We start from the raw sequence: 24,354 nt of genomic DNA on the forward strand, positions 1-24,354 counted from the left end.
TATGAGCCCAATATTAGGATTTTCTAAAACAAAAATAAAAATAAAATAAAAAAGAATGTCTGGAGATAAAATTCTATAAAGATATATATATATATACTACTTTAAAATTCAAAAAAATATGCAAATTTTAAATTTATATGGTAATTTGAAGACTAAAGCTTTTTAAATTTTTTAAAAAAGATATATATTCTTTATATTATTAATCTATTATCTCTAGAAATCTTTTATTTATTTATTTTTTTTTGGCGAACCCTAGTATTAGGGCTCATAATTCATGTTTTAAAGTCAAAAAAGTTGTATACAAAAGTTACAATTTTCTGCGAGTTTGGGTGCCAAGACTGCATCAATTTTTGCATACGCTAAATCCTCGCCCTTGCAGATTTTCAATGCCGATCTGAGCAACACCCAGCATCTGACTTTAGGTCGGATTCCGAGATATATCAGCTGCATTCTGCCATAAGATCTTGATGAGACTCTTAATTTCTCCCTACTCGATGAGAGTTTCGGACGAGTGAAACGGAGGTAAAGGCACAGTGTCATCCCAATCGATAACATTTTTCCAAACCCAGGATTCTCTTCCCGTGGCCTCCACCACTGCCAGACCCCTCCTGTATTTCCGCTCTGCGTGATTGGCACCTCGTCGTGACTGGCCGTCTTATTGCAAGGTTGCAAAAGAGCTAGGCTGCGAGGTGTTGTCTGTAGACTAGACGCAATGCGTTGAAATCGGCAACGGATTTGCGAAGATGACCACGCCATGAACCAGTAGTATGAGGCAAGTCTCATGTGCCTGTCGAACGGAGTCCTCCAGAAAAGCCTCCCTGAGACGGCGGTCTTAATGGCTTGGATGACGCACCAGATACATAGGCCAATGCTGGGCCAGAAGTAGACGTCGGCCGCTGACCTGGTCCCATGCGGAGTGTCTGCCAAATTGTACCATGGACCGACGACTAAGCGTCACACATCGCTGCCACGACGTCCACAGAAAAGTCTTGAGTATCAGTAGATTTCCCGGGGTGCAGATGGCCTTATCTGGCGCTATCTCTAACGCGGCATGCAGGAGTTGTGCCAAAAGGTCGACGTATTGGCCAATCGAAATACCGGGCCAGGACCCTTTGGAAGGAGGGTTCAAAAAAATAAGGCCACACATAGTATTGCGGTCGAAGAAATTGGCGACCTTGAGTTGCTGTGGGGTTTTTTCACGTGCGTTTGAAACGAAGTACTTTAGATCCAGAGAATCGCACGTTTTTGCTGCCTCGGGCTCCCGATATGCCTGATCGTCCGCCTGAAGCCTCCGTAGCAGTTGATATGCATGTCTCGCAGTCGATGCAGGTTTTGTTTCGAGTTGGTTTGGACTAAATTCGACGAGCGCAGAGAAAGCCCGGTCTATCTTTTCGAGGTGGTTTTCTGGGTCAAGGAGCGTCTCGCAAAGCGATCGACACAGTTTCTTTGCTCGGTCCTGCCGCCTTGCTTCTGACCCTACTGACCTGAATATCTGTTGACGACGATCGCTGGATGTACTTTGCGTAAGGTCTAATGCTTTAAAGCACACAGGGTATTCGATAAAATCCGGCAGGAGAACGTAAATGGCATCTTTCAAGACTTGATGCACGCGGCTGTATGTCAAGGAGGTGTCCATGATGGATTGATGCTCGATAACGGCGTTGTCTAACGAGAGGGACTGTAGTACAGATTACGGCAGCCTGTTTTGACCACCCTGCCAAGTTCCTTACAATACGTCTCCTTTTTATTGGAGGGTACACTTCATACCGCTTGACCAGCTCAACAAGAGCATTAGTTGTATCATAGGTTGTATTTTCGCTGAAGATTGGGTTTTCTAGATTTATCTCCCCTCAGAATCCCCAGAAGTCCCCCGGAAATCACTCCCTAAGGGTGGCGAACGAACCCTATGAGCCTTTCTATGGATTTGGCTACTCAAGAACGACGACCCTTTTACCAGCCCGAATTATAGAATGAAAACAGAACACCATTATAGGGTCAAATTTTCGTATTTATGTCAGGATACCACAGCTTTTTTTCCCCCATTTTTCCTTTTTTTTCTGTTCTTTTTCTGGGTTGACCAGATCGGCAGCTCGATGGCATAGATGCATGTACTGCGCCACCCACTGTCTGTCACTCTCCTCAAGATCCGCCAGGCCTTGACGGTAGGCATCTTGGGAACCACCCAGCCCTTGAAGCAGGACATTTCTCCGTTGGGAGGGATGGACGATGCCATCCATCCAGGAGGACACCGGATTACGCTTGAAAAGCTGGATAGCACCGACCATCACCACTCGTCCGCTGAACAAGAATGTTCTTTCCTCGACTTGAACGTGAGCCTTCTTCAACCACTTGTGCACCAGCACGCTCGGGTGGCAGGAGAGCAGCTCATATGCCCAGGAGACAAGAATGAAGATGAGGAGCGCAACACCATCCCACCATTTCTGTGCGGCTACGTATGTCATGGCCGCAAGCTGGAGCATTGAGAGACCGCGGAGGAAGTAGGCGAGCAAAAGAGTTCCGCGATCGCCAAAGCGGCTTGTGACAGACGATATCATGGATTTGTTCAAGAGACCATCGATGATGCCTCGCTGCCCGATGTACAGGTACCACGTTGATGCATTCTGATGGATGGCGCTCAGCATGCAAGCCCGCACTTGTCCTCTTTCACTGTCTTGGAGATAGTCGGCTGACCGCTTCACTGTGATGAGTCGGCAGCAAATTCGCATGAGTATGGCAAGTACTATGCACGCCGCAGTGCCGAACAAATCAAATAGACATGTAATGATGGTAGCACTGATGAGAACAATCAGTAAAAGGATTTCGCCAAGAACATCTAGCATGGTGTCGATTGCCTCCGTCCGTCGCTGGTCATCCCGAATTTCATGTGTGCGAGAGAATCGAAGGACATGGAGTTTCTGATAGCGCCGGAACTTGGGTGTGTTGTTGATGGGTTGTGGGTCTGGGTCTTTCGCATCAGGAGTTTTCTCATTTGGGGACTTCGGCGTTGGTGGTTGACTTGCTGTCGAAGCGTCGCTCGAGGATGCTACGGTAGACAACTTCGTACCATCACCCTTATCCTCTTCCATCGGCGTCTTTGATTTCGCCGCCACTTCCTCCGGTATCGCGATTGTCTTTGACCTCCACAGACTGTACGTCGTGGCCATGCTACTTGCCGCACCATTCGCACAAGGGAACATACTGCCCCAATTGCAATCCCAAACCTCCCGTCGCAGCTCTCCAATGGAGCATGCCTGATCGAGGAAATCGGATCCTTCCTCAAGAAGTCGGGCGACACTCGCCAGAACGCCCAATTTTGGAAAAAGGCCGACTTGAATGCGGCCTGCCAGTGAGACCCTGCCGAGAGTCGGTAGGCTTGCCTTGAAGTGGCGAGATAGATGACCAGAGGGAGAAGCGCCGCCCATTCGGAAACTATAGAGGGTAAAGCGCCCACAGAGAACCGAGTAGGGGTGACGTCGAGGGTTCCGAAGCCGTTGGAGACTGGAGAATTCGACATGAGGAAGTAGCATTCATTAAGAACCAGGTGGATTTTTCCCTCACTTCGGGGCAACTCGTGACTTTATTTATCATAGTCAAAGAAAATCGTCAGGTTGACGCTCAGCCTCGTGCTTACTGCACTTGCACACAGCCCCACAATGCGGTGGGCTCTATCATCAGTGAGCATACGCACAGAGCGTCCAATGGAGACAATTTTCTGCGATGAATTTTCTAATCGGCAAATGGACCTTTGATTCGTGTCATGTTCAACTATAGCAAACCGGCCCCGCGTTCCTCAAGCACCCTTCAACTTGATTGGGTCCTTTTATGTGGTCATTCTCTGCTGATTATCTCTTCTCTGTCTTACGGCTGCGCGCTATTTTGTTTAGGAAACATCTGGCTCATGGATTAGGTCGAGGGCCAAGAGCCGTTTCTATTTTGCAAAGTTGCAGCCATGGCTTCGAAATCAGATACAGTCGCTTCAAGACCCTCCTACCGAGATAGCCGACCTCATCTCGCTGGCGAATCGCCTGCATACTCTTAGAATGATAAGAGTCAACAGCAACAGTTCGCCCGCGAATACCTCTCGACCCAATAATCCTTTCCAGAAACGATTCGGTAACAACACCTTCTCAACCAGTGCCTCCCAGCTGGCGAGATGCCGCGCTACCACAAACGACCCAGACCGAACAAACGAACCGACTCCTCCCCGGTCCGATGCTACAAAAAAAAATACTTGAAGACTTAGCAGCCAAGCAAGAAACTTAACCAGAAATTCAATAGACCTTTTACTATTATTAAGGCCATAAGAGTACAGGCCTATAAGCTTTATCTTCCAAAATCATATAGGAAGACTCATCCAGTCTTTCATGTCTCACTGCTAGAACTGTACCAGCAACGCAACAACAAGAAGCCATCAGAGACCCAGCCAATCATTATTAACAGCGTACCCAAATGGTATACTAAGGAGATACTAGATAAGCAAATGATTTAAGGAAAGAAAGAATATTTGGTCAAATGGGGAGGATATCCATCATATAAGAACTCTTGGGAACCCCCCAGAAAACCTGTCGAATGACCAAGAAGCTGTTGAAGAATTCGAGACTAAGGGATCTACCCATAAGACTCGAAGAAAGTGTCGGCCTTAGTGGCGAATGAGGTTCCATCTTCCCATGAGGTTTTGGTTTACTCATATTGCTGGCAAGTCGCTATCAAGACGATGACGAGTCGACAAGATTACTGTTCCTGATTTTTCCCATAGGGTTTTTAGGTTTAATGAGGATCTCTGAGACTACTATTACTACTGCCATAGAGTCCATGAATTTGACAAATACGCTCAAAATAAGGGTAGATAAGCCAGTCTGAAATTATGTACTCCTATTAGTTAATTCAAAATAAAATACAGGCCTGAAAAAAAATCCTCCTACTACTCCTCCACCTTCTCCTGGGTAACTACCTCTCCCCTGTAGAATTCTTCTAAGAACTCTATCTCCTCATCTAGGACTGGAGCCTTCCTGTTTTGCACACTAGTTAGCTGGATTCTTAATATTAAAGCGAAAGGACTCACTATTTTATAGAGTTTATTATGATATATTGGCATCTTACTGATCCTAAAGATTCCTTTTATTTACTACTATAGTAACTAGGCTCAGGGATGTGCCCTGTTTCAGAGGGGAGATAATATGAGAACTAGTGCCATTTACCTGTCACAGCCATATATAGACCATATGTGAGCTGCTAAGGTGCATGACATCAAGATGCAGGCGAGGCAAGATAGTAAGGAATAAAAGATCTAGTATATAGAAGCCCCTTAAGGGCTTAGTAGAGAAAGGATAGCAATCCATTCCTATTAGATTCGACCCCTATGTTCTGATCTAGTAACCCATATCTCATAGCCGTTGCGACCGCGTATCATATCAACCTTGTTTAAAATACCACCCCCTTTACAGCAAGACTGACTGTAGTTGGAATTAAATAATTTTATAGGCTTTATTTAAGGCCTTACTAAATTTATTTTTAGAAAGAGAACTGCATCCATAGGTGGCAAATTCTCAACCTTGTCCTATGTCTTACTATTATATAGATGACAAAGAATGGATCTATGTGCCTAGAGTTACTAGTGGAGGTGCAGTTGTGATAACTATTCTAGATAGAGGGGTCAGGAGGAACAAAAAAGTGCATATCTAAGAAGGGGAAATACCCAGTCTAGTAACAAATTGGAGGAAAATGGGGATATTAGAGAGGGAATATTGAACCAGGAAGAGACAGATCATATAGTTTTGAATTTCTGTCAACAAAGCGGCAAGTATGACACCTAACCCAAAATAGTTATATCACATGATCACTAAGCCTCATTCAGCAACTCCCCGACTTACAGTATACCTAGGTAGGTAAGTTGTAGTATAATTTGTTTAAAATAATTATCATTAATAATTCTACCACCCTTTGCAATCCCTGTTATTAATTAATTAATGAACCTGTGACACAACCTGCCCATTATTAATATCCAATTTTGCATTAGGGGCCTAACTTTATGTTATGGATGTACTGTATGGAGTACTGTATGTGGTAGAGAGACTAAAATTACAATTTGCACGACAGCGACCGCTTTCCTCACCGCTTATGATTCTGCCGACATGATCAATTGATCGATTTGCACATGTCCGAAGTATACCTAACCACTTATCTCTCCTAACTTATCTCTCCTAAATATTATATCACTTGTCCCTTCCATCACTCAATTCGATACATACGTATTTATCGTTCATATATAATTTAATACAAGCGAACGAGCCTATTCTATCCTGTTCATCTTCTCAGTCAGAGATTCAGAAACCAGCAATGCAATAAATAGTATAGGCATACATCCATAAAACTTTACATAAAGTACAGATATCTATCCATCTACCTACACACCCACAATGCAAGCCATAATCCGACCCTCTCCGCGACTGCTAGCGGCTGTTTCGCATACGCAGTATATTGCGTCGTCTGCCTCCTCCTCCTCCTCCTCTTCGACATCGTCATCATCTTCTTCATCGACATCAGAGTCGACATCTTCGAAATCTTCTTCGTCAAGGTTGAAGAAGAAGCCTGTTTTGAGTCTTGAGCAGGTATGTACATGCACAAAATATAGATCTACCTACCTACTCTCTTTTCCCTTCTTTTCTATTCTCTGCCTTGCTGTTCTCTACTCCACAAGAATCAAAGACAAGAAAAGAGAGAGAAAGAAGGAAGAATGAATGAACAACCAAACTAACTCCCCTATCCCTATCTCACGGGATAAAAAACAGTTCATCCAACGACAGCGCGTCCTCCATCTGTGGAGGGACATTGTCCGTGCTGTGAACAGTGAGTATACCATGCCATACCATACCATTATCATCATATATATCTGTTCTTGATGTTGTATTGGATTGCATGCTGAGATTTATGCTATTTTTACTATAGAAATCCCCCCCTCCTCCACCCGCGACGAACTACGTGCTTATGCGCGTCAGGAGTTTGAGCGGAATCGGCATGTTAGCGATATAGTAAGTCCACCTCCATCCTCCATTGCACTCCTGTCCTCCGCAGAAGGATTGATCATCCGCTGGATTCTCGATGAAGAAATATGTCGATGGATTGCTGAATTGAAGCTAACGATCTGCTTCTAGACGCATATTCGGTATCTGATCTCGGTACGTACATATACAATATAATATAGAAATCTGTTTTTTTTTTTGCTAATTCTCTGCCTGTACAGTCCGGGAAGACAGAGTTCGACACCATGAAGCGGTATATCGATGAGCAGATTGCTGGTCGGTGATGAAAAACAAAACAGCACCATTTGACCATTTGCCTGCTTGATTTACTTTCTTGCTTTGCACGAATGGCGTTTTAAGGGCTTGTACTGGACTTGTTGATTGATTGACGTGGATAGACAAAAAGTGGAAAGTGGAGTGGAAAGTGGAATTTTGTGATTCGGTGATTCTGTCCTGGCTATGTTATACCCCATCATCCAAGAAGATAGAGAAGAAAATATAATATGTACAGTACATTACATCAAAAAAAAATCAGCTGGATAATCCACACACTTGCGCGTGTATAGATCTGTCGGACTCGACAGCGGACAAAGTCTTCCTGCTACTTCCTCCCAACCAACGCCTTCACCGCATCGAGAATACCCCCTCCACGCTTCTCATCCGCCGGCTCGGTAGGTTGATTCTCATTCGCGTTCGCATCTGTCGAGCCAGAGCTCGAGGTCGAACTCTGCTGCTGCTTCTGCTGCTCGAATGCTATCACAGCCTGCCTCGCCGCCTCCTCAATCGCCGCATGTCTCTCGCGCCACCCTTTGTCTTCCTTATCACGGATCTCCAACTCGCGCAGCCATGCTTCCCGCTTCTCCTGATTCTTGCGCTCTTCCAGCATGCGCTCGAATTCGCGCCGCTGCTGGCGCTCTGTCTTGTAGTACATGCCGCCGGCGACGACGGCGAGGAGCGTGAAGAACTGCGCGTAGATGCGCGCGCGGAACATCCGGTTCATCTCGACGGAGTCTTTTGCTTTCATGGATTTGTAGGCGCGGTAGAGGGCGTAGCAGGTTGCGGCGCATCCTGTTGCAGATATCTGGGTCAGTCTTATGCTTCTTTTTCTGCCACGAATATAAGGACGCTGCATACCCAGCGGAATCAGAGGCTCCTCCTTCAGCCGACGCTTGAATTTTTGCAAGCTCGTCTCCTCGGTGAATTCCCTAGAGAACAGAAGAAGGAAAAAAAATATTAGCAGGAATTCTCCTGTATTAACTGCAAGAAAAATGGAGACTGTAGCGTCACATACATAGTAGTTCCCTCCAAAGAGGAGGGGAGTGGTCTGTCGGGCATGATTGCAAGCAAGCACAGCACAAGCTACCCCGGTAGACAGACAGCTAGCGAGCGAAATACCTCACTTAATGTGTTTCTGTTCTCGACAAGGGTCAAATATTTTGAACGGAGGGCAAGATACGTCCAGTCGAGTCGAGTCGTGTCGGTCGAGTCGAAGGGATTTATGGCTATCCGACTCAATCCGGAGCAGAAAAGCTACCCTACGGAGATATGTAGCTCGTGCTCCGCCGCCGGGACGAGTTCCGCCTTCCAGAGGCGGGTGCAGCCAGGACAGGATATTTCTGAGAAAAAAAACTCAGAAAAGCGGAATTGGAATCGTTGTATTGTTGTATTGGTAGATAGATAGATGGTGGGGAGCTGGAGAATGATTTGAGCACGCGGGACGGCTGTCTTTGCTGCAGCCGCAACGCAAAACTGACGCGCAGGTGGTGGGCCGGGATGGATGGTATGGCATGACGTCGGGATCCCGATTAAAATAAAATACATTTACCCTAGAAGTCAATAATATCCTCTTATTTTTTTTAAAAAAAAAGGGAGGAAGGGAATTTCTATAAGATTATTATTTTTTTTGTTAAAATTATAAATACTGAAAATAAATCCTGAAACGAAGTAGAGTTGTCACATGTACCGTGATAGTTATAAATTACAACTATTCTAGTACGGCGGGGTAATTAAGAATAATATTAATGCTATTGTTTTTGGAAGTACCCGTAATTGTGAACTTTTCGGTTTTGCCGGCTTGTCCTGGTGATTGATCATGGATTAATCTGTATCAGCCAGAACCAGGCCCTTAATACTACATAATCATGCAGATCCTTGGATTTAATGCGCTTATGGAGAATGAATGCTTGAAGCAGCTGTACTTGGTACTTGGAAATTCATCATACATATTCTGCGCCTGGTCCTGAACCTTATCAGCTCCACTGGCGACCAGTTTGGTTATACCTAGTACATTAGGTATGTACATTAATCTTCAAACATGACTGGGATCTGTCATGACCATCTCATTCATGACCAGGCAGAAAAGAAGCTGTGCCAAAGTTCAGAATAGTGGATCCACACTTATCCTGACTCGACACGTATGTTACTGTCTCCTGCGTGTTCTTAGGGTATTTTTATATTATACTAAATCATACTCTCAAAACATCCTCTTGCACATAAGCAACTGTGACAGACAAGTTAATGATTCGCACATCTGCGTAAGAATCTCCATGAGAGCACACAGACGGGAATCATTGCCATAGAGTCCATTATCCAGTCAACGACTTTTATGAATCTATAACTAGTTCAAATCGCTCGTTCTTGGATATATTCCTTAAGATGTTGTACTTATTCAATTCCTCCTTCAAGGCCGTCAGCTGCTATTGTACTAGTGCAGATGGTATCAACCCCGCTCTTCCATCTAGCAACAGGGATGCCATCTCTTAAGGCGTCACCAAAAATAACAAAAACACTTCAAGGACATCATGGAGCGCCAAACGGTCAGGAAACCTCTACAGTCACCGCCGAGGCTGGATATCAGCCCTGAATATGTCCTCTCCGAGACCCGTCAGCTCATCAATGGCTCGCGAAAACTGCAAGACGAAATATCCGTGCTTCAACCCGAAGAAGCAACGTTTGAAAACGTTCTTCTGCCTCTTATCCACAACGAGAATAAAAACTCGGACAGTTTCCAGATATTCTGTTTTCTCAGACTGGTTTCTCCCCAGGAAGAATTACGCGACGCGTCGAATGAAGCCCAGAAACTAATTAATACGTCAACAACTGAGTCTCTTGCACGTGCAGACATCTTCAGACTTGTGGATGCCATATTCCAAAAGGGCGAGGAACTGGACATGGAATCCCAGCATTTCCTCCAGAAACGTCGCTCCCAGTACCTAGACAATGGGCTTGGGATCTCAGACTGCGGACGACGATCGCGTCTGATACAAATCCGGAAAGACCTCGCCAGTCTTGTGGCTACTGCTCAGAGGAACCTAAATGAGAATAACAGCGGACTGTGGTTCACTTTACAGGAATTAGAAGGAATCCCCGAGGCTGTTCTTTCGGGATTGGCAAAAGGCCATGGCGAGAATGAGGGTAAAGTCTGGCTGACGTTCAAGAAGCCTCATCTGAATGCTTGCCTCCGTCATGCGGTGCAGTCGTCGACACGGAAGCGTATGTTCCTTGAGAATGAAAGACGTTGTCCGGAGAATGTGGAGTTGCTTCAGAAAATTATCCTCCTGCGTCATGAAGCTGCGTCTCTCCTCGGGTATCCTAATCATGCTGCCTTTAAACTGAAAGATACAATGGCAGCAACGGAAGAGACGGTCAGTACATTCCTGGAAAGGCTTCAGCAGAAGCTGACTCAACAAGCGACAAAAGAAATCGAATCATTGGCAGAGATGAAGTACGGACACCAGAAACCTTCCGGTGACCAAACAGGGTCTATCTCTGGAATTATCAGTTCTATGACAACCTTACTAAGAAAAAATTGTTCAACTATGACGAATTCAAGGTGTCTGAATATTTCGAGCTTGAAAACACCCTGTCGGGGATCCTGCAGATCTTCGAGAAGATGCTAGGGTTGAGATTTGAGCGGCTTTCTCAAAGTGACTGTGTGTCTCTCGGGGTCACTTCCTGGCATGAAGATGTTTCAGTCTTGACGGCGTGGGACTGTGATACAGAAGATGGAGCGTTCCTAGGATATCTATACCTTGATCTGTTCCCACGAGAAAACAAATATGGACATATGGGTCATTTTAAGCTTCACCTGGTGAGCATTTGACTCCGACTACAATCAAAAAAAAAAACAATGCTGACCATAGATGTGTAGGGCTATTCTATGGAAGATGGCAATCGGAATTACCCTGCTTCAGCTGTCGTGTGCAATTTTACGAAGCCATCGTCCGACAGACCAAGCCTCCTTAAACACAGCGAAGTTCGTTCCTTCTTCCACGAACTCGGCCACGCAATGCACAGCTTGGTATCAAAGACGAGATTTGCGACATTCCACGGAACGAACGTCTCGCGCGATTTTGTGGAGATCCCGAGTATTCTTCTGGAAGAATGGTGTTGGCTGCCAGGTCAATTAAAGGCATTGAGCTGCCATTACTCATATCTTTCCCCTGAATATCGGACTGCATGGCAGAAAAGTACAGTCGGTGAAGTGGACGTTCCCAGGGAGATTCCGGATAGCCTCCTCGAGAGCATCATCAACTCAAGGGATGTAAACACAGCGACTGCCCTCCTGAAACAGGTGCATCTCAGCAAGTTCGACATGGCCATCCATAGCCTGTCCAGCCAGTCGTCTGCGGAAGAGCTGAACAGTACAATGCTATGGAACACAATCAGGCAAGATGTCACAAAGCTGCAGGGATCAGAAATTGCCTGTGAGACGTGGACGCCTGGCCAAGCAATCTTTGGGTCTGTTTTCAGAGCATACGACGCTGGATACTACGCGTACCCACTGTACGTTTTCTCCTATTTGCCCCTGGTGTATTGACCTAACTGTGAACTTAGGTCGATGATCATAGCACGGACCATCCTCGCCTCCTCCTTTAAGTCAAATCCGATGGACGTGAATGTCGGCAGGAAATACCGCTATACTATGCTGCAACCAGGGGGCAGTCAGTCGGAGGCCAAAACCCTCGAAAACTTCCTTGGTAGACGACTCGACGGACAGTTTATTGAGAATGTCATTGCCGAATATCAGCTTGGAAGCCAAAAATCATATCAATAAAGCGGAATCCGAGGAACTGTAAACTGGAGTTTATTGATAGATAGAAAAGGCTGAACTATAAGCTCGACAGGGAAAAACAGAGCACAGTGTCTCTATATCTTTGTTTTAAATTATTTTAAAGAGAGGTTCACAGCTTCCTACTCCGTACACCCTGAAGTTCTCTGGCATGTGATGGCGCCGATCACCTGACTCCGCTGCCCCCCATTTAGCGCGCGTGCAGTGGCAGATTTCCGGAGATTAATTTATTACCAACCTGGGAACTTGGTCCAATCGCCGGAAACAGCTAAGGTGGGTTCCAAGAACACAGCCCCCATAATAATCTCCAATTCAGCAACCTGTCAACATCTGTTCGAATCGACCAGCATCAATTGCTGAATTTCTCGTCATGCGTTGAGGTTGTGAATCACCATCCATCATCCTTCTCCCAACCCAGCTTGACAACCTCGTCGGCGATGGCGCCTCCGGTTCTCCCGTTCAGGGATATTAACCTACACTCTTCTCCCTCCCATTACGCATTTACTTCTCCGTCATCTCCCAGCTCTCCGACTCTCGTTGTCGAGCGTCCGACCGGAGACCTTCGCCTGAACGATGGCTCGCTGCTGGGAACCAAACGCGTCTCCAGCATTGCTGGTATCTTGGGGATTATAAAGCTGAAGCTAGGTACATGCAGTTGCCGTGCCCTGTTGTTGCGACGACGAGAAACTGACGGTCAAAGACAAGTACATCATTGTCATTACCAAGGCCCAGCCCGTGGGGAGGCTCCGAGGCCACATGGTTTACAAGGTCGTAGCGACCGAGTTCCTCCCGCTCCGTGAACGTCCGTTGCACGATTCCGATGAAGATACCTACCTTGCTCTGCTCAAGGACCTCCTTCGCAATGGGCCGATGTACTTTTCCTACTCTCTCGATCTTACCAACAGCTTCCAGCGGCAGTCGCAGAGCGATCCAAGTCTTCCACTGTGGAAACGGGCCGATGACCGATTCTTTTGGAATCGTTTCATCCTGTCGGATTTGATCGATTTTCGCCTGGGGGCAAATGATACGAGTGGCGTGCGGTATGGCCAGCAGCCAGGAGTGGACCCGTATATCTTGCCGGTTATCTTTGGGATGCTGCGGATCACGCCTGCAAAGGTCAAATCGACGTCCTTCACATTCGCTCTCATCACGCGAAGATCGAGATACCGTGGCGGAACGAGATTCTTTTCTCGCGGCATCGACGAACACGGCCACGTATCCAACTATAACGAGACGGAGCAGGTGATCATCCTGAACGATGCCGCCGGAGGACTGGCTGGCTTTGCCGGGGGTCAGGCGATGCAGAATGGAAAGGCAGGCCAAGATCTCCAGGTGCTGTCGTTTGTTCAGACTCGGGGTAGCGTGCCCGTGTTCTGGACGGAAGTTAACAACCTTCGCTACACACCGAAACTCCAAGTCCGAGGGGCGGAGATCGCGGTTGAAGCCGCACGGAAACATTTCGCGGAGCAGATCAGAATCTATGGCGAAAATTATCTGGTCAACTTGGTGAATCAGAAAGGCAGGGAAGAGCGAGTCAAAAGGGCCTATGAGCAATTAGTCCGTCTCTTGGTGTCTTCGCCTACAGAAACCACTGAATCGGACCTTCCCGTCACAAACGAAAAGGTCCATGTCGTCGAGCCGGAGCAGAGGAAGCAAGACATGGACCGTCTCCACTACGTTTATTTCGATTTCCACAACGAGACGAAGGGGCTCAAGTGGCATCGAGCACAACTACTCCTGGACCGGTTGACGGATGGACTCATGCGCGGACAGTATTTCCGGGGCGTGGAAAACCCTGGAGACCCGAACGGACAGTTGGACATACGGACTCTCCAAACGAGCGTGGTGCGAACGAATTGCATGGACTGCTTAGACCGGACCAATGTCGTCCAGAGCATGCTTGGGCGATGGACGGTCACACGACAGTTGGTCGACGTCGGCGTCCTTCGTCCCGGAGAGTCCGCAAGCGACGACCCGGAGTTCGAGCACATATTCCGCAACATGTGGGCCGACAACGCCGACGTCGTTTCCAAGGCCTATTCAGGTACTGGGGCTTTGAAGACTGACTTTACTCGGACCGGCCAGCGCACCCGTGCTGGCATGGTGCAAGACTTGATCAATTCGATTACCCGATACGTCCGGAACAATTTTATGGATGGTCCGCGACAAGATGGGTACGATTTGTTCCTGGGTGCCTACCTTCCAGATTCGACATTCGGAGGTCTGCTGCTCTTCATTGACCGCAGACCGCTCATCATTCAGTCTATCCCGTACATCCTTGCCGCGAGTATCTTCATGATCCTGGTGGCCACTTTCACACGACGCTTGCCCGACGCCGCAGTATGGCCACTGAGGCTGTTCGTCATCTTTTGGATGGTGGTCGGTGCGTGGTGCTTCCGCTTTATCATCAATCACGGAATGCTCTATGTAAGCCTTCTCTCCCTTCATGCTCGTTGCTTATTTGACACTAACCCGATGAAAGGTCAACTGGCCCAAGCTGAACCCGCCTGCCGCGGCAATGGAAGGATATCAGGATGCCCTGATACACGCGCATTCAGATGAAGTCATTGGCCGGTGGCTGCCAAGCAGACGACACCAACGTGGCTACAGTAATGCTCGTTTGGGCTATATGGAGGAAGGCAAAAAGAGGATCGAATAAGGCCTACACAAGCGGATGGTATTCATTCCTTTCTTTCTTTGGATTCTTCCCCCTTTGCGTCGTCTCATATTCGAGAATTTCCTGCATTGCATTACTCGTCATTTGTACGGATTTTAGCGACTCTGTAAAATACTGCTATTCTTAGGGTTGGGATCTTCTGGGTTTGCGTTCTTTTTTTTTTTTGAGTCCTGTCATATGCCTTTAATTTTTGTCCTTTTTGTTTCTTTCCTTTCCTCTCCTTTCCTTTCCTTTTCTTCCTTCCTTCCTTTCCATTTACTATTTCTTTTCTTTTCCTTTTCGTCACTTCACTTCCCAGGTAAACAGCGGATTGTATTCACCAAATATATCGTTGCAATTACTCTTCCAGATATCAAACATTGGGAGACCTTACGATTATTCCTCTTTCAAGTCCCACAGCGCGATTACTGCAGGATTTTATGATCCCTAGAGGCTCTGATATATGGAAATAATAGGCCCCCATCGATATCAACCAGTATCTTCCTTGTCTGGCTTTAAAATCCAAACCGCAGTGTCTATGATTAATAATAACTGCCTTGATAAATCATTGATAATCCCTATCTATGAGTCACGTGAAAGCGGGCGATAAGGATTATGTTCGGAGAATAATTGAACTACTTTCCGGAAAGTTTACCAGGATGACTCTCACTCGATTGTTTCGCTAACGGAGAGGATCGCCTTTCCTCATATCCTCTCCAAACGCCCATGCAAGGGCTTTGGAAGCTCGGTGCTTTTCTTCCGTACCGTCAGCTCCGATTTACCTCTTCCCGGTCCACCGCAATGGCTCAGCGCACGTACGAGGTTGGCGTCTCTTTCCGTCGTTCCCCCGCGACTATCTACTGAGAAAGCGCAGGCCTTGCTGACGGTCCTCATCAGGATGCCATCGTGGCGCTTAATTCGTTGCAATCGAATTTTGCGATTGTCGACGCCATCAGGAAGTCTGGACGGGGGATGAACCAACAAGCTATTCCTGAGATGATTGAATGGTGCAGGAGGATTGGATACGAGGTTGGTGACTATCTTGCGCTGGGACGACAAGACTGTGCTACTATAGTGTTCTTTGTTAATGTGGAGAGGTGACAAATTCTCGCTGACTCTGTCTCTATTGTAGCCGTCTGATTTAAACCGTCTCAACCCCATCCACATTGCCGGAACGAAAGGCAAAGGATCGACCTCCGCCTTCATCTCCTCCATCCTTGCCCAATACCTCCCGTCTGCATCAGACGCACACTCACAAACTCACGCTAAGGTTACCAAAATCGGTTTATATACCTCTCCTCACTTGCGGTTTGCTCGTGAACGAATCCAGATCAACAATACCCCGCTGTCAGAAGAGCAGTTCGCCAAATACTTCTTCGAGACATGGGACCGTCTAGAAGAGTCTGCGCGGGCAGCGGGTATGGATCCTAGCGATCCGCGGGCGAAGCCAGTCTATTTCCGGTTTTTAACGCTCATGGCATTTCACACTTACATGAGCGAAGGTGTGGATGCGGCTGTGATTGAGTGTGGAATCGGAGGGGAATATGACAGCACAAATATCATCGTCCAGCCAGCTGTATGTGGTATCACAAGCCTTGGCATCGATCATGTCGCCGTCCTGGGATCTACGATCGAGGAAATTGCCTGGCATAAAGGGGGCATTATAAAGTCTGGTGCTAAGGCATTCACTGCCCCTCAACCGGAGAGCGTCCTGGAGGTTCTTTTCAAAAGAGCAAAGGAAAAGGGGACTGAGATAACAGTCGCTGAAGGCCATCCTGAGCTTAAAAAGGGCAGCCCGTTGAAACTCGGCCTCGCTGGCGACTTCCAATACACAAATGCTACGGTAGCAGTTGCAGTTGCAGGCGAATTTCTTAGGGGGAGGGGCGTGGAAGGCGTCCCCAACGATATATTGAAAGAACCATTACCAGAGAAGTTTCGAAAGGGTTTGGAAGATACCAGATTAGGCGGTAGGTGTGAGACGCGCCGGGAGAGAAACGTGTCTTGGTACATTGACGGAGGGCACACTCTTGAAAGCATACGGGTTGCCGGAGAGTGGTTTGCCTCTCAACTGATTAACGACGTCTCCCTTGACGCAGTCTCAAGCAAGAGACCTAGGGTTCTAATATTCAACCAGCAGACACGAGATAGCGTTGCACTGGCACGGGCACTTTATGAGACCTTAGCTGCAGCTCTGGGGTCAGAAAAGCCCTTTACCCATGCTATATTCTGTACGAATGTCACGTACAAAGATGCAGGATACAGGCCTGATCTCGTCAGTGTGAACACCAATGCCACTGACGTGGAGAAGCTGAGCGTGCAAAAGACGCTTGCCCAGACATGGCAGACGATCGACCCCAGCACTGAAGTTCTGGTTCTTGGTACGATCGAAGAGGCCGTCGAGTTTGTGCGTGCTCTGGCCGAAAAAGAAAGCGCCTCGTTTCAGGATGGGAATGAAGTCAAAGCCCTTGTCACAGGTAGCTTACACCTCGTGGGGGGCTTCCTCGATGTTATTGAGACCAAGCCTGATCTGCCTCCAAACTAAATGAGCAAGCTTCCTTCCGATGAAGATGCTCTGCCGGCTGAATTGTACGCCTCAATTGTGTCATGCCTTCAACAAACGCCATGATTCGATAGATTCCCTCCTTGCCTGCTTTCAACAATCACATGTCATATACCTTTCTCTTTCTGCCTTTACTTCATGCTTTCTCTGCCTTCTCAAGATGTGGATGGATGCATTGGAGGCGTTCTTGGTAGGGTTTCAACACTCGTCACCGTTTGCATTGGATGACCAGTCAACGTTGGTCTTATACGAGGCCTGAACTTATCTGCAAGATGTGTTCAGGCAAGACAAAGCTTAGGAGTTCTGATGTTTTATGAAAATGAAGTACCTGAGGTGCTTTCATGGAATGCCACGTGTGTAAAGGAACAAGGAAATAGTGTATCAAAGAATTCGGCTTGGGTGTACGCGGCTACCTTCATAATAAATATAATGTATTACACCGTCTCTTAAAAAAGGAATAAGAACAATACATGGTCAAGAATTTTTCTAGTTGATTAGGGTGAATCGCAGTTCTGGGTAAATTGGTTAGTTCTCCAGACCCAAAGCTTATTTAATTCACCTCCGCCCCGCGGGTTGGCGCTTTCCGCCTCCAACGTCGGGTCGCCCGTGTCAAGTCGCGTGCAAGACACCGACTGTTCTCTTTCGTCACAACATCTCCATACCCTCGTCTGCAGCCATGTCAGAATCAAAGGAAATCAACGGCAAGGCTGCCGGCGACGCCAACGAGGCTGCGAACGTCGAGACCGTCAAGACCGTTGAGACCGTCGCTGAAAATGCGGAGAACGACAATGCGACCAGCACCACACAACCCACAGAACCTTCGGCGTCTGCAGACAGCAAGAAGAAGAAACCGGCTGGCAAGAAGTCCGAGGATGGAACAGAACAAGGGTCATCGGAGGGCAAGACAGACAGAAAGCTGACTCCGAATATGATCGAGTCGCTGTTGCGGTTGAACCCCGCCTTGGCCGGCGAGTTGGCGGGCATGAATAAGGACAAGGCCGCTGAAGCGCTCACCAAGATGAACATTGCCGATCTCCTCACCGGTTTGTCAATCGGGAACAAGAATCAGAAAGATATGGCGTCCTACAAATTCTGGCAGACCCAGCCCGTGCCGCGTTTCGACGAGAAAGGCGATATCAAAGAAGGGCCGATCAAGATCATCAACCCTGATGAAGTGCAGAAGGAACCGTACCCTCTGCTCGATGGGTTCGAGTGGGTGACGCTGGACTTGACGGATGAGAAGGAAATAACAGAGCTGTATGATCTGCTATCGAACCACTATGTCGAGGATGACAATGCCATGTTTCGCTTCAACTACTCGCGATCGTTCCTGCATTGGTACGTTTCTCTCGTTTCTAACCCTGCTCTTTATCCGTTAACTGGAACTGACATTTACGGTTGTGATAAGGGCTCTAACGTCGCCGGGCTGGCAGAAGGATTGGCACGTCGGAGTTCGCGCGTCGAAGTCCAAGAAGCTCGTCGCATCCATCTGCGGAGTGCCTACGGAGATCCGTGTCCGCGGTCAGCGGATGAAGGTCACGGAAATCAACTTCCTCTGTGTCCACAAGAAATTGCGCTCGAAGCGTCTCGCGCCGGTCTTGATCAAGGAGATCACCCGCCGTTGCTACCTGAAGGGTATCTACCAGGCCATATACACCGTGGGAATAGTGCTGCCAACGCCTGTCACCTCATGCCGATACTACCACCGTCCCCTGGATTGGCTGAAGCTGTATGAGGTTGGCTTCTCTCCCCTCCCAGCGGGCTCGACCAAGGCGCGTCAGATTTCCAAGAATCATCTGCCCAGCAATACCGCCACACCCGGCCTTCGACCAATGCAAGAAAAGGATCTTGACGCGGTCTACGATCTGCTTGAGCGGTATCTGAATCGCTTTGACATCAACCCGGCATTCACGAGGGAGGAGGTCGACCATTGGCTGCTCCACAAGGAGAGCCGTGGGGAGCAAGTAGTCTGGTCGTATGTCGTGGAGGATCAAGAGACGCAGAAGATCACTGATTTCGTTTCCTTCTACTCGCTCGAATCGTCGGTTATTCAAAACCCGAAGCACAAGGAGGTTCGCGCTGCATATCTGTACTACTATGCATCGGAGACCGCGTTTGCAGAGAAGGAGAAAGGCCTGAAGGAGCGGCTATTGATGTTGATCAACGATGCTCTTATTTTGGCCAAGAAGGCAAGTTTCTGCCGTCATCCATAATAATGAAGCAGATTGAAGCAGCTGACTAACGAGTGTTAGGCCAAATTTGACGTCTTCAACGCCCTCACTCTCCACGACAACCCGCTGTTCCTGGAACAGCTCAAGTTCGGTGCTGGAGATGGCCAACTGCATTACTACCTGTTCAACTACCGTACTGCTCCTGTTCCTGGTGGAGTCAATGAGAAGAACCTGCCGGACGAGAAGAAGAGAGGAGGCATGGGTGTGGTCCTCCTGTAGAGTCTTCGTCTGTCATCATTTGACAAGTAATTGGTCAGGTCATCCAAGGGACCATGGCTATTCCTGCTACATAGATACCTAGTTTCGGGCAAAAAGAGATAGAAAAACCATCAAAGAAAAAGATCAATACCCTGAAAGACGGGGAGATCTGATGATATGATATGACTAGAAGTCTCAAAGCTTTCTCTTCTAATCTGGATCCGTTCCATCGTGCTGTAACGAGCTGAGCTCGAGATTCTTACAAGAGTAATACCCTATGCCAGCGTACCCAGACAGGAGATTTATGACCAATGGACATGAATAATTGAATTGACGGAGTCATTGTTCCTTTCTAGACTAGATCCAGTTTCTGCCATGTGCAGCTAAGATGTCGATTGACCCACTTAGCCTTCAGCAGCTAATCTCAGTGACGTCTGCCACGAGCTTCTCGACATACAGATAGGCCTTGTGGTCTTTGAAGGAATAAAAACGCATTCTATTTGATTTTATTTTTATTTTATTTCTTTCACCGGTTCTTAATTGTCAATTTCGTGATTTTTTCCGCTTTATTTTTTTTAACCCTCAACTGCTACATTTCAACTGCTACATTTCCATATCGGAACTTCAACCTCATATCGATGGGAATTGATACGGACACCCCCTTTTTACTATCAACACCCCCGCTAAATTATTTTTGGTCAAGCCCCAAAATTGTTTTACCACCAAAAATACTAGTGAATTTGATCATAAATTTTTATATTTGTGACCATAAAAATCGATATAAAAACTGATATAAAAATTAATTAGGCTACTTATATATTATTTCTTTATGAGCTAAGTATACGTTATTTTTTGCCAGAAATTAGAATTTGTGGCCACCAGTCTTAAGAGGAATTCATGATTAACTTTAGTGGTATTTTTGGTGGTAAAATAATTTCAGCAGCTTAACCAAAAGAGGTTTAAGGGGTGTGGTTATCAAAATGGGGGTGTCCGTAGTAGCACCCCGATCGATCGATTATCTGATGCTGTGGGGCAGAGGGGGTAGGTACTTCCATTCCATTCATCTCTCTTTGTTCCCTGCTCGCTGACTTCATCACCATCCATCTATTTGATTTGACAACGAAGATGCTTCTGATTTATTTCTTTCTTCGGACAATGATGACATAGTCAAGTTGATGAGCGCTTTTGTCGGAAAGGCAATGTGATCCATCCTGGCAATGAAACCCCCGCTTGGCATTTCTGACTGCAGCTAGCTGAGCTGCCTGGCCGTCGAGCTGACGGAGATACCTTGCACTTTGCGCATTCGAATTGCTTCAGATTAGCCTGTCATTATTGCAACTAGGAAGTCTCTTGAACCATTGGAGGTTTTTGAGTTGCTCTACAGCGAAAATGGGCGCTGCCCAGTCTACCGATGGCGCTGGAAATGCGTCGTCTCCTGGTTAGTATACAACTGTGACCTTTATAACTACCTGATTGGAGGGTTCCAGCGATTCAACCTGTGAAGCTTCAGGATAGCTAGCTAACTGATAGATTCCGACAGAGGAGCTGAGCTATCTACTAGCCGAGCGCTTTGCGACAAAATGCTTCACGCCCCTCGAGCTGACCCATTTCAAAGACAACTTCTTCTCACGCGCGCTGGACCAGGGCGGTTTTCGATACTGGAATGAGAAGATCCTCTCCGATTTTCTGGGCATACCTGATGGGGTGTACACGGACGAGAAGGGTGCTGGTCACGATACTTCTCTAGATGCCGGTCCGGTCATCTTCCGGATGGTGTCGTATTTGGGCGCGTTCCCGTTCCAGACGCTGGCGCCGAGCGTGCTTACTTTTGAGGCGATGGTCAAGGTCGTCGTTCTTCTGACGGAACGATACGGCAAGGTGCTCAGGAGGGGGCGCAAAGATAGGATCAAGCTGCTCTTTGGCAGTCTTGCGGATGTCGCGCGGAGAGATGTCGAGAAGAAAGTGGGGAGCGATGAACCAGCTCCTTCATCTTCTGCCGACAAGCCCGCATCGCATGCACCGGGATTTGCAATTGACGAGCCTGCAAACGATGATGACGACGAGGAAGATGATGACGATCTGGCCCTTACCGCTCTGGAATCGCTCGACGCAATTGAGGTTTTCAAACACGACCAGCGAATCGATCGCGCTGTCTACGAAGCTCGGATCTCTCTCGACACGTTTAGACGTCTGCTAATGCTGCTCCTTGTCATCGCGCCCTTGAAACCTCTCGAGTCCGTGTCCAAGCACACATTCCACCTGAGCCAGGATCAACTGGCTGCTGTTCGGCGTGAAGCCGACAGTATTGTGGCGGCGTTCAGTCCTGAAGAAATTGCTGGCGGCATCCGATATAGATCTTTTGCGAGAACAGTCTCCGTTTCCTTGCCTCATCTATTCGATCCTTTGACGCCGCTGTTTGAACATCTCCTCTTCAGCAAGAACTTGGATCTCTCTCGGAAGCGTACCGCAGAGCCGTCTCGTGCGCTTTCTCAAGAAGATCACGAGCAGAACGACACTCCAGCTCCTGTCATACTACCTGGTAGCTTTGAATCCGCCATTTTAAATCCTAGCATAATATCCCACCTGTCCTTTTTCCTCCCTACACCGTCGGGTCTGAATCTGTTCCGCAGCGGTACACGCCTGCACCCGGTGTTTTCGACAACGGCACATGGCGAGTCCTTGACTTCATTCTCACATCACGTCCTCACCTGGCAAGCTCCGACACTTCTCCTTATCCAAGGTGCTCCAACTGGGAGCTCAGATGCCGAGGAAAAGCTAGTCACACTAGGTGCTTATCTCCCTCAACCTTGGAAGCCTTCATCGTCAGCCCACGCCTCCGTCAACGTGAATGACCGTTCCAAGCTCCCTTGCCTCTTCCAACTGCACCCCTCTCACGCTCTCTTCGAAGGCAACCCTTCCCCATCCGCCCACAAACCGACGACGCCTGCCGTGTTCTTCTCCACAAGCACCGGCATCGCAATAGGCTGCGAAGTGGCGCCTCCATCGCGCAACAGTTTCGGACCAGGCGTTCCCGTGCTGTCATCACACGGCAAACAGCAACAACAACAGCCACCCGTCCCCATCGGAGCAGGCAGCCTGCTCATCGACGCTAGTCTCGAGACAGCGCAGCTGCACGTGTCCTACACCAGCGGCGCGGGGGGCGTATTCCTCCCCCCAGTCCCTTCCACCATGCCGGTGACCACGAGCATCGACATCTACAACCTGGAGGTCTGGGGGCTGGTCGAGGAACAAACAACAACCGCCACTGTCTCCTCCTCCTCATCCTCAGACGCTATATCCCTCCAGCGCGCCCAATGGGCCTTCGATGCCCGCGAAGCCGAGAGACGGAGAAATATCAACCTCAAAGTCGGCGGGTCCGACTCTGACGTACAGAGCGCGCGGGCGTTGCTCGAGATGGCGGGTATTGTGGGTGATAGGGGGAAGAGCGGTGGTAGTATCTGATCTGATCTGATCGATATGTTAGATAGAAAAGGTGTGGACTGCTGAACTCTTGATTCCCTATCTCCCTACTACAAATTCCGCAGTAGGAATTACCTTATCTTTTTTTTGTCTCAATCTTATGATTTCAACGATTGATGCAATACGCAATGTTTACCAGTGACCACGAACGAACGGACGAACGAAAACAATTCAATTAGCAGAGCTAACATCTTAGCTTAGAGCAAGATCTAGCCAAACGCATCTGACGCGTTATACTTATTGTTCTTATTGTGCTGTACATACTTATAGTATAGTATAGTATCGGTTATGGGAGTGATTGGGAGGAGGCATTGGACATGGACATGGTTAAATGACTTGCACTAATAGAGATTATCTATCTATTTTATATCTTGTCTATTCAATAGTCTAGGAGAAATCATTTTGTTCCTATTATTAAAGTAATTTTAACATCGTACAGTACTGTACATATATACATTACATAGACAAGTTCAAGACACTTAAATCAGTTACTGACTTGAAGTCACTACTAAACTAAGCTGCTAAACTCGCAAAGGGACAAGCCCACTAGGAGGCTCATAGAAATCCTTCAGTTCCTCCTCTTCTTCATCTTCTTCAGCTCCGCTGACGAGATTCTCCACTCCGGAATGGTAGCCGTCTTCGGCGTATTTGCCCTTGCTTCGACTTGTCCCCGACCCGGTTGTAGTTGCTCGTGTTGCAGCAGCAGCATGCTTGTCCTCCGCTTCGTTCCCACCTTCGTCAGTTTCTCTCGGCAGACGGAAGGCGAGGAATCCCTCCGGGGCGCGTTCCGCACGGTCCATTACTTCTTCCATGTATTTGCGAACTTCTGCCTGGGGCTTGACGACGCGGCTGAGCGGCTCGAGGACGCCTGGCTTGTTGCTGTAAATGCGGATGGTGACGGGTTGGTAGTATTCTTTGAGATTGGACGTCTCCTTAGCTTTCCCCTCGGTTTCCTTCTTCTCTCCATCCGCGGCATGTTCTGCCGTCGAATCTTTGTTGTCATTTGACGAGTCTTTACTATCCGGCTCTTTTTCTGCGGCCTTTTCCTTGTCTCCTTCCTTCTCAGCAGGAGTAGATGGTAGACTAGATTTGGCCTTGTCTTTGTCGGCCTTTTTGGACTTTGTCGATTTCCCTCTAGC

General features: G+C 47.8%; 11 protein-coding genes across 11 annotated transcripts; 7 read left to right on the forward strand and 4 right to left on the reverse strand.

Annotated features, from left to right (window-relative positions):
- Window positions 1–285: 285 nt before the first annotated feature.
- Window positions 286–783, reverse strand: VTN77DRAFT_5033 (uncharacterized protein; the record flags this gene model as incomplete). Its single annotated transcript, XM_069421159.1, has 1 exon — window positions 286–783. One exon carries the CDS (start codon window positions 781–783, stop codon window positions 286–288), a length of 498 nt encoding a protein of 165 aa, XP_069277215.1.
- Window positions 784–832: 49 nt separating this feature from the next.
- Window positions 833–1,636, reverse strand: VTN77DRAFT_5034 (uncharacterized protein; the record flags this gene model as incomplete). Its single annotated transcript, XM_069421160.1, has 1 exon — window positions 833–1,636. The coding sequence occupies one exon, from the start codon at window positions 1,634–1,636 to the stop codon at window positions 833–835; it is 804 nt and encodes a 267-aa protein (XP_069277216.1).
- Window positions 1,637–2,009: 373 nt separating this feature from the next.
- On the reverse strand, window positions 2,010–3,527 carry VTN77DRAFT_5035 (uncharacterized protein; the record flags this gene model as incomplete). Its single annotated transcript, XM_069421161.1, has 1 exon — window positions 2,010–3,527. The coding sequence occupies one exon, from the start codon at window positions 3,525–3,527 to the stop codon at window positions 2,010–2,012; it is 1,518 nt and encodes a 505-aa protein (XP_069277217.1).
- A 2,889-nt stretch (window positions 3,528–6,416) lies between these two features.
- Window positions 6,417–7,303, forward strand: VTN77DRAFT_5036 (uncharacterized protein; the record flags this gene model as incomplete). The annotated part of the gene is made up of 5 exons (XM_069421162.1): window positions 6,417–6,608; window positions 6,789–6,846; window positions 6,946–7,028; window positions 7,152–7,175; window positions 7,241–7,303. 5 exons carry the CDS (start codon window positions 6,417–6,419, stop codon window positions 7,301–7,303), a joined length of 420 nt encoding a protein of 139 aa, XP_069277218.1.
- A 317-nt stretch (window positions 7,304–7,620) lies between these two features.
- On the reverse strand, window positions 7,621–8,354 carry VTN77DRAFT_5037 (uncharacterized protein; the record flags this gene model as incomplete). Its single annotated transcript, XM_069421163.1, has 3 exons — window positions 7,621–8,087; window positions 8,154–8,224; window positions 8,311–8,354. The coding sequence occupies 3 exons, from the start codon at window positions 8,352–8,354 to the stop codon at window positions 7,621–7,623; spliced, it is 582 nt and encodes a 193-aa protein (XP_069277219.1).
- Window positions 8,355–9,820: 1,466 nt separating this feature from the next.
- On the forward strand, window positions 9,821–10,918 carry VTN77DRAFT_5038 (uncharacterized protein; the record flags this gene model as incomplete). The annotated part of the gene is made up of 1 exon (XM_069421164.1): window positions 9,821–10,918. The coding sequence occupies one exon, from the start codon at window positions 9,821–9,823 to the stop codon at window positions 10,916–10,918; it is 1,098 nt and encodes a 365-aa protein (XP_069277220.1).
- A 167-nt stretch (window positions 10,919–11,085) lies between these two features.
- VTN77DRAFT_5039 (uncharacterized protein) lies at window positions 11,086–11,838 on the forward strand (the record flags this gene model as incomplete). Its single annotated transcript, XM_069421165.1, has 2 exons — window positions 11,086–11,109; window positions 11,170–11,838. The coding sequence occupies 2 exons, from the start codon at window positions 11,086–11,088 to the stop codon at window positions 11,836–11,838; spliced, it is 693 nt and encodes a 230-aa protein (XP_069277221.1).
- Window positions 11,839–12,527: 689 nt separating this feature from the next.
- Window positions 12,528–14,749, forward strand: VTN77DRAFT_5040 (uncharacterized protein; the record flags this gene model as incomplete). The annotated part of the gene is made up of 3 exons (XM_069421167.1): window positions 12,528–12,735; window positions 12,791–14,517; window positions 14,573–14,749. The coding sequence occupies 3 exons, from the start codon at window positions 12,528–12,530 to the stop codon at window positions 14,747–14,749; spliced, it is 2,112 nt and encodes a 703-aa protein (XP_069277222.1).
- A 798-nt stretch (window positions 14,750–15,547) lies between these two features.
- On the forward strand, window positions 15,548–17,288 carry VTN77DRAFT_5041 (uncharacterized protein; the record flags this gene model as incomplete). Its single annotated transcript, XM_069421168.1, has 3 exons — window positions 15,548–15,568; window positions 15,644–15,775; window positions 15,879–17,288. The coding sequence occupies 3 exons, from the start codon at window positions 15,548–15,550 to the stop codon at window positions 17,286–17,288; spliced, it is 1,563 nt and encodes a 520-aa protein (XP_069277223.1).
- Window positions 17,289–17,982: 694 nt separating this feature from the next.
- On the forward strand, window positions 17,983–19,756 carry VTN77DRAFT_5042 (uncharacterized protein; the record flags this gene model as incomplete). Its single annotated transcript, XM_069421169.1, has 3 exons — window positions 17,983–18,644; window positions 18,715–19,495; window positions 19,559–19,756. The coding sequence occupies 3 exons, from the start codon at window positions 17,983–17,985 to the stop codon at window positions 19,754–19,756; spliced, it is 1,641 nt and encodes a 546-aa protein (XP_069277224.1).
- Window positions 19,757–21,124: 1,368 nt separating this feature from the next.
- On the forward strand, window positions 21,125–23,197 carry VTN77DRAFT_5043 (uncharacterized protein; the record flags this gene model as incomplete). The annotated part of the gene is made up of 2 exons (XM_069421170.1): window positions 21,125–21,173; window positions 21,276–23,197. The coding sequence occupies 2 exons, from the start codon at window positions 21,125–21,127 to the stop codon at window positions 23,195–23,197; spliced, it is 1,971 nt and encodes a 656-aa protein (XP_069277225.1).
- Between the last annotated feature and the right edge of the window lie 1,157 nt (window positions 23,198–24,354).

The sequence above is a fragment of the Rasamsonia byssochlamydoides genome, assembly GCF_041956645.1.
Source record: "Rasamsonia byssochlamydoides strain NRRL 3658 unplaced genomic scaffold VTN77scaffold_36, whole genome shotgun sequence".
Classification (NCBI taxonomy): Eukaryota; Fungi; Ascomycota; class Eurotiomycetes; order Eurotiales; family Trichocomaceae; genus Rasamsonia; species Rasamsonia byssochlamydoides.